The 8,851-nt window shown below is 36.7% G+C and overlaps 1 protein-coding gene across 5 annotated transcripts in view; it reads right to left on the bottom strand.

Moving 5' to 3' along the window:
• Positions 1–3,760: 3,760 nt before the first annotated feature.
• Positions 3,761–8,851, bottom strand: part of ldb2a (LIM domain binding 2a) — a gene marked incomplete at its 5' end in the record, with an annotated part of 42,737 nt that continues 37,646 nt past the window's right edge. For all 5 annotated transcript variants that reach the window (XM_014032311.1, XM_014032314.1, XM_014032313.1 and 2 more), the window contains 1 exon segment: positions 3,761–5,055. In XM_014032311.1, the coding sequence (XP_013887765.1) occupies positions 4,825–5,055 (231 nt within the window).

Below are 8,851 nucleotides of genomic sequence, written 5' to 3'. Positions count from 1 at the left end.
GACTAACTTTTACCAAAGTATTTTCATGATAAGATACTTGTACTTTTACTCAAGTATCACTGTGAGGTACTTTATACAACACTGGTTAAATGAAATGGCATGATGTGTTGTTTCTTTTTTTAAAGTTATGAATCATGATAACTTTTAAGTCTTTAAACAAAAACATGATAAAATATTGGAACAATTATTGAGGTTTCAAAATAAAAACACTTTTTATTGCCAAGTTTAAATTTGTCAAACCTCTTTTTTAATTATGGCAAACATAGTTGCAGTACCTCAATTATCCTCCTGGTGGTGCTGAAGTTCCATCAAACTACCTGGGATTTAAAGTCTACCCAACAACAGGCGTCTTTCTACTGAATCATAACTTTGATATAAACAGTATATTCATGTTCCAATATAAACAATATTCCACGTTTTATTCAGATAAATTATTCAGGTACTGCTTAAAACATTAATTTTTTAAGAGGTAACATACACAGAAAAAACTGACCTCAGATTGTACAGAATGTTCAAAAACACTGCTGAATAAAAAGATCTCCACACAGAACATGTCAACCAAACCATGAGCAACATAATATAAATAATGTAGATGTTGGCTATAAGATAAAACAAAAAACTGAATTCTAACTTCTAAAAAATATTTGCACAAGATGAGCATAACCTGAGGCTTTTATTATACCAAGCTAATGTTTTAGTATATACATCCACAATGGCCATATGTCTTTAAATATTGGGCATGTCTATAATTTTAATGCTCTGAATCGTACATTGCATCTTGGTCTTCTCTGTGTTTTGGGGTAAAAAAATAATATTCTGTTTATTTAGCTCCAGCATTCCTAGAATAATCAGTAAATGTCATCAAGCAGCAGGAGAAAGAGGAATATTTTGTTTACAAAGAAGATGAGTCATTTTCTGTCATTAGATCCCATTAGGGTACACGTAAACAATGATAAATCTGTTTGCTGATGTATGAAGAAAAAGAGAAAAAATATAGAGGGGAAAAACACAGGAATGTTTTCTGCAGGGGAAAATTATCTAATTTAATTATGTGACTGTGACTATACCCAGATAGCCTTGATATTTGCTCAATATTGCTCTTTTTTTTTTGTCTTTTCAACAGCTGCTTTGTCCAGGCTGGAGCCTCACAGCCTGGACAGGTTGTCCATCACAGGAACAATACAGAGACGAGAACACCTGCAGCMCACATTCACCTTCATGCTGCAAGGTAACAGCTAAAGTAAGGTTGTTAACCATAATAACACTGCAGCATTTCATTATAAAACTAAATTTTTAAATCTGCAAGGTCACCTGCGACTTTATCATATGCAAAGTAATGGAAATTATTCTTGAAGCAGCTGATGAACTTCCTGTAGAATGAATTCTGCAGCTTTGGAATAAATTGATCAATTACTAAACAAATAAAATCAAACATTCATTGAATAAATGCACATTACCCGCTGCCTTTCATATCAATGTCTTACGGAGTTCTACAGTTTAGATCAAACCTTGAAACATCATAAAAAACAAGTGTGCATGATTCCATGCAAGACTGCAATATCTGATTTGTTAGCTCTTTGAGTGTGTGTCCTGATGCATCTCAGTAATCCAGGTAAAAAATCAAAAAGAAAAAAATTGTAWAGGTCTTCTGGACGGGTTCTTCTCTAATGAAACGTTTCGTCTCTCCTCCAAGAGACTTCTTCAGTCTGAGAGTTTCAGGCAAATTCAGGCTTTTAAGCCCTGCCTCCATGTGACTGATACTCACATCACATGGCTATCGTTGACACCTAATTAACACTTATTGTTAACAGGGGGTGGAGTGATACTGGCAATGGCCGCGCTGTAGGAGGGGGACAACTGAAAACGGAGGCCTCCACCTCTGTTTAATGATGGACGGTCCTTCTTCAGAAAAATGGCTTCTTTTACTCCTCTCTCAAACCAACGTTCCTCTCTATCAAGAATGAGAACATCCTCATCTCTGAAAGAGTGACCGCTGGCCTGTAAATGAGTGAAAACTGCAGAGTTCTGGCCATTAGATGTAGCTCGTCTGTGTTGGGACATTCTTTTGAACAGTGGCTGCTTTGTTTCCCCGATGTATAACTGGTCGCAGTCCTCCTGGCACTTAACAGCATATACAATATTGSTCTGTTTGTGCCGGGGCACCGGATCTTTGGGGTGAACCAGCCTTTGCCATAATGTGTTTTGGGGTTTGAAAGCCACTGGGACATCATGTTTAGAAAATAAACATCTCAGTTTCTCCGAAACACCCGCAACATACGGAATAACCACYGGTTTGGGTCTGGGTTTGGGGTCTTCATTTTCACCTGAAGGTTGCATGGAATCCTGTCTGTATTTCCTCTCTGCTTTCAGGAAAGCCCAGTCAGGATAACCACACTGCTCCAGGGCCTGTCGTGTGTGTGATTTCTCTTTCTCCCTGGCTCCTGGGTTTGTAGGGACACTGTCTGCTCTGTGGTACAGAGTCCTGATCACTCCTAACTTGTGTTCCAGTGGGTGGTGGGAGTCAAAACGCAAATATTGGTCTGTGTGGGTGGGCTTACGATACACGCCAGTTTCCAACCGTCCTCCATCCGAAACAGAGACATCGCAATCCAGGAACGCCAACCTGCCATTTTTTTTCTTCGAGTATGTGTTGTAAATGACTCCTCCACATCCTGRTCCTTGTGAAAGSCAGSCAGAGTAATCAAACACAGATAAACAGATTTATGTTTCACTTCTGTGAAGCTTCCCTTCTGTATGTAACAGAGTTGATGCAATCCACTGTAAAAGTGACAAAAACAGAGTTATTGCAGTGATTAATTTGACCTATATGTAGAAAATGTTACATTTACATCAGATCATGGATCACATATTGATCAGATGCTGCTGTTGACTGATCCATAAACCCATCCAGTGGTTTATGGGGTATTTTGCCAATGGTACATACAGACATACAGGTACAGGCAAAACATAAAGCCTTTACCTTTACCTTTAGGTGATAAAAATGGCCATCTACACATAAAACGTGTATGTAACCAAGCCAAAATCAGCCTCTTTGTAAGCACGGTTTATTGGCACACATAATGGTAAAGCATACATACCAGATATCAGATATGACACTGAACACCTCTGCTATATAATGTACAAATGGTGTCTAATAATACTAGGCTCAAACATATTTAGAAATGTGTTGGCTTCCTTACAAATGCACAAATAAATACCCAATAGATCCAATTGTATAAAGACATTGCGTCACTGTCTTCTTGTCCATTTTTGAAACAAAAGTCCAACAAAAGTTCAGGGATTTACTGAAGTCAAATTCAATCAAAGATAAAAAAAATGTGAACACAAATACAAGAGTCTTAGATGAATTTCTGTAGGGTGGATGGGATTATTTTTCTTGTTTTTAAATTATAAAATCTTTTCTTTACCAGTTTGTCACAAATATTTAAAAATCTGATTGTGTGACTGAGTGGCCCTTTTTTTTTTTACCTTTGTGGCTTTGGTTCTGCACTAGCAAGAGAAGACAGAGAACATAAGAAGGTAAAACAAAACCTACATCCAAACCACCCTACCAGATAAGGCCAAAAAAAAAAAAAAAAACCCAAACAGCTGCCATATCCAAACTGCTTCCAGTTGCTGATTTTACAGTGGACAAAATAGATTCCACCTCTATTTACAGAGCTACAAACCTTGTTACAGTGTTCCCAAACTGATGAACACAAAAAAAAAAGAGAGAATCCAACTGATGTGATTTTTTTTTAAAGCACACATATCAAACCAAATGAAATTCATAGAAAATCATGCAGGAAAAAGGCTTTAGTTTCAGTTTGGGAGTAGGTCATTAAAGGGAAAGAAGTCCARTTGTCCAGGAAGAAGAAGAAAAACAAACAAATTGAAACAATGAAGTGAAAACGTATGTTGACCAAGTTCACATACTGGTCGGCAAAATTACAATGTGACTGCAAAGGGTTCTGAAAGAAGCAAAAATACCAAGAGACTATAAACACAATTAAACTGATTCGAATGAAATTATAATCTGTGAGGACTGCCGTAATGTGAAAAGAAAAAAAAATAATCTCCAGGACAAGACCTCCCCTCATTCTGAAAAAAAAAAAAAGCATCCATAGTGGTTAGTGAACTTTTATTTCCACTTAATTGGAAATGAAACTAAAGCGACAGTAGAAACAAACCAACGGCCGACTGGATTTCCAATAAAAATGCAATTKCCTCCAACGTTTCATTTGTGTCCAACGTGGTGGGATCCTTCCACGGGCTCTGAATTCCCTTCATGAGCTTTCCATTTCAGACATTTTGTTTGTTGTTTTTACGCTTTCTCTTTTTTCCTTCCCCACTGTTCACGATCAGCGTGATGACTTGTGACCTGCAGGTCAACCAATCACAGCTGAGGTATTCCACCAGACAAAAGGTTTGTATCTGAGGGTCCAAAGAAGGAGAATTTGATCTGCAGTTTTCCCACTGCGTTCATTGAAAGAAGAGAATTAAAAAATAATAATAATAAAAAAATTGCCACGCCTGCTTTACTATTTTTACATTTCAGTCACATACAACTCGTATGCATTTGTTCTTTGTGGATTTTTATGAGCAGTTCAGCAAGTTCTCAGATGTGACAATGATTCAGAGCAGAAAAAAAAAATCCCAGACGAAGATGTTTTGGCTCGACACGCCAACGTAGATTTGCAGACGTTGATTCTGATTCAGCACAATAAGTGGCGTAGAAGAACTGCCCTCCGGGGGGAGAGGGTTGAATGTCTATTCCACGTGGATCAGAGGATCTCCTGTTCCTTTATCTGCTGTTTGTGTTGTTTATTGTGAGGGTTGTGGCGCCGTGCTCTCGGGCTTGCTGTCCTGGGCGGCGGGAGGCTTGCTGCTCCAGGGGGCGTTGTTTCCCAGAGCCGGGGAGCTGTTGAAGTCGTCCTCGTCGTCCAGGCCGTTGGTGGCGTCGTACTGCGTGTTCTCCAGGCGGGTGATCAGACGCTCGTCCTCGTCCCCGAACTCGCCGCCCATCAACGTGGGCTCGCCGACGACCATCACGTCCTGCGGAAATGACAAAATGACAAAAAGCAGTTTTTAAAATAAACCATTTCTCAAACATTAGCTTACTTTTAAGTCAAATATTTGATTTAATCTTTAAATGTTAGATCTGTTTATCTAAATTAAAGCTTTTAGGCCTAACAATAGGTATTCTTTGAGGATGTTTTTAGCCTGGTGAAAACAGCTGTTGACCAAAAACAGTATTGTGTTAATGTTTTTRTTGATTTAAAGAAAGCCTTTGACACCACTGACCACCACCATTCTTCTTGAAAAGTTAAATAAAAATGGTATAAGAGGTCCAGCACTACAGTGGGTATCTAGTACTGGAAAACAGGAAACAGTTTGTGCAGGTTAATGATGTAAGATCTGAACTCGGCAACATTACATGTGGGGTTCCTCAGGGTTCTATACTTGGACAAAAGTTATTTCTTTTATATGTGAATGATTTAGTAAATGTGTCAGGGCTTCTTAAATGTGCATTATTTGCAGGTGATACTACATTTTTCTGTTCAGGAAAAGATATAGAACGAATGATGGGGACGATGCAAATGGAATTTGTTAAAATACAAACTTGGTTTCAACTAAATACATTATCATTTAATTTGAATAAAACTAATTATATGATATTCAGTAATAGAAACAGAACTATTGATTTTCCTTTTCAAGTTGATTATGTTGAGATCTGTTGAGTCAATGAGGTGAAGTTTTTGGGTATTATTACTGATGAAAAGCTGACAAGGAAATCTCACATAAATCACTTACGAACAAAAATAGCCAAATCCACTGCAGTATTGTATAAAGTAAGGGACTTATTTAATGACAAAGCTTTGTTTATGTTATATAATGCAATAATTGTTCCACACTTGATTTATTGTACTGAAGTCTGGGGGAAAGCATGTAAAACAATTACAAATCCCATCTTTATTTTACAGAAAAGAGCTGTAAGAATTATCACCAGAAAACATTACAGTCACCCATCAAATATATTATTTTGTCAGTTGAAATTTTTGAAATTTTATGAGTTGGTTGATCATAATATTTTGCAGGTTATGTATAAAGCTCATAAACATTTATTACCTCTGAATATTCAATTAAGTTTTGTTAAGAGAGTAAGTAATTATAACCTTACGGGTATAGAGATGTTTGTAAAGCCCAAAAATTGAACAAATTTGAAGGACCGATGTACTTCAGTCCAAGGAATAAGACTGTGGAACAATCTGGAAAGTGATTATAAAAAAGCTGACTCAATAAATTTATTTAAGAGAATGATAAAAGTTACATTGTTGAAGAAATATGAATTTGTATAATGTGCATTCATAAGGACTGTTGTTCGAGAAGGAGTTAGTTTTTGTTATGTTTTATTATTTGAAGACTATTATTGTTTCAATTTATTTATTATTGAATATCAATAAGAATTTTTTTTCTTCTTTCAGCTACCTTTCATTTTTTTGTGTTGTATTATTATTATTTGTTGTATGTATAGCATTTGTTTTGTTTTTAAATGAAATGAATAAATTTTTAAATACAAAAACATAAAACCAGATCCTTGTTCTACATTTTGCGTTGTACACGGGGGTCTGGAACCTCGGCTATTGAGAAACAAATTTCTTGCTGGAGGCGTGGCCTCTGTTGAAGTTTAAAATGATTGGATCTGGTTTACCCAATCGCTAATGTTTGGCCGTGAGGTATGCAGTAGGGCTGTGTATTGGCAAGAATTTGGCAATACGATACATATCATAACAGAGGGGTTACGATACGATATATCCCGATATATTGCGATACTGTAAGCAAGGCAATATATTGCAATATATTGCGATTTTTTTCTCCAAAAATTCTATTAAATAAAAACCTCTTACTGAAAAAAAAAAAAGAAAAGCTAATGTTTACTTAAAATGCTTGCATTTTTACTTAAAATGCTAATGCTACCCTTACTCTCTGGCGCTCAAGAGGTAGAGGAGCCAAATGGCTGGCTCACTGCTGCCAACTAGTGGTCAGAGGCTGAACTACAACATAAAAATGAACGACTGGCAGGAAAGTTGATGTTTTTAAACCTTAATAAAAAAATCGATACAGGGCTTTAGAATATCGATACAGTATCGGAAAATGAAATATCGTGATATTTCAGTGTATCGATATTTTCTTACACCCCTAGTATGCAGTGCGCCAGCTCAACTGTGACTGAAGCTAAGCTAAGAAGCTAACRAGAAAAATTAACAGTGGCAGGTGATACTCATCTCCTCAAGGAATGTTATGTCTTCAGGGTTTTTAAAGGAGAAATCACCAAACAAAACCCCAGTTGCCCCCAAAAGTCTTTAGATTAGCATTCGAACTGCCTAAAATAAATAGTTGTTTTCTGTTTTAAGAGTTTCTTCAGCCAGCTTTTGTAATTTATGGTAATGAAAACCAACATTTACATTGATTCTTCTCTAGACCTTTTCATCAAATTATCTAATCTACTTGACGGAGCAGTGAGAAGTGTGTACGTCCCTGSTTTAACACAGACCCATATGTGTGTGTTTCAGTATGTTAAGAACAAGCTCTGGTGTATCCAGTGAACCCATCTGTGCGGTCAAACCCTCTCCCTGTGCAAATGAAACCTTCCCGGACAGAGAGTGGTTTCCCCCGGTGCTCTGTACCCATCCCAATCAATACTCATCATGTAAGACATATTTCACTGAGATGGCCCTCTCACAGCAGGTCGTGGAAGGGAAGGAGAGAGATTTATCCATTATCTACTGATATCTGTGACTCGCGTGGTGTCGAGGAATCCTGATGGAGAGGGTCGCCACGCAACTATTATTTAGTCACGCTTTTAAATTCTCCCACACAGATAATCACTACAGTGTAATTTGTGGATCCAAACACCAATCAATACATTTTCAATCATGGCTATATTTGTTTGCAAGTCTTTCATCTTTTCTTGCTGGGGAGCCTCAGCACCTTCTATTGTAACCTGRAGAAGAAGCTGTACAGTTAAATGGAGTGAACGCTTCACTGGCCATGTGTGTCARCGCAGCTTGGTTGGGAAATCTCTCTCCTCAGCCATCTCCTCTGCAACGAACACGTAGAAGTAACCCACCAGCATGCACGGGCGCTGGACACGCRCCAAGATAACCCTACTGTATAATCTCATCTTTGCACACAATCACACACAAAGACAGCTGAATGCAGATTAACCCTGAATGTGTTGCTCACAATAAAGTATGGAAAAGGATTAGGGTCTCAGAGAAAAGAAAGAAAGAAATTGTGAGTTCTGATGTTTTTTCCCTCAGATTTTTGACCTTTTTCTCAAAATTATGAGAAAGTCATCAATTTTGACTTTTTTTCTTTAAAACTAGGAAAAAAGTCTAAATTGTGACTTTAATCTCAGAATTCTGATATTTATTCTCAGTTTAGACATTTTTTTTTCAAAATTGGGAATAAGTCAGAATTTTTACTTTGTTCCTCAGAATTTAAAGTCTTAATTACGACTTTTTTTCTCAGAATTTTGACATTTTTCTCAAAATTAGGAAAAGGTCACAATTCTGATTTTAATCTCAAAATTATGACTTTGTTTCTCATAAGTTTGACATTTTCCTCAAAATTAAGAAAAAGTCTGAATTATGATTTTAATCTCAAAATTCTGATATTTCTTCTCAGAATTTAGACATTTTTTCTCAAATTTAGGAAAATGCCAGAATTCTGATTTTAATCTCAAAATTATGACTTTGTTTCTCATAAGTTTGACATTTTTTCTCAGAATTTTGACATTTTTCTCAAAATTAGGAAAAGGTCACAATTCTGATTTTAATCTCAAAAT

The sequence above is a fragment of the Austrofundulus limnaeus genome, unplaced genomic scaffold, assembly GCF_001266775.1.
Source record: "Austrofundulus limnaeus strain Quisiro unplaced genomic scaffold, Austrofundulus_limnaeus-1.0 Scaffold1416, whole genome shotgun sequence".
Taxonomy (NCBI): Eukaryota; Metazoa; Chordata; class Actinopteri; order Cyprinodontiformes; family Rivulidae; genus Austrofundulus; species Austrofundulus limnaeus.
This window is presented reverse-complemented; position numbering and strand designations above follow the sequence as displayed.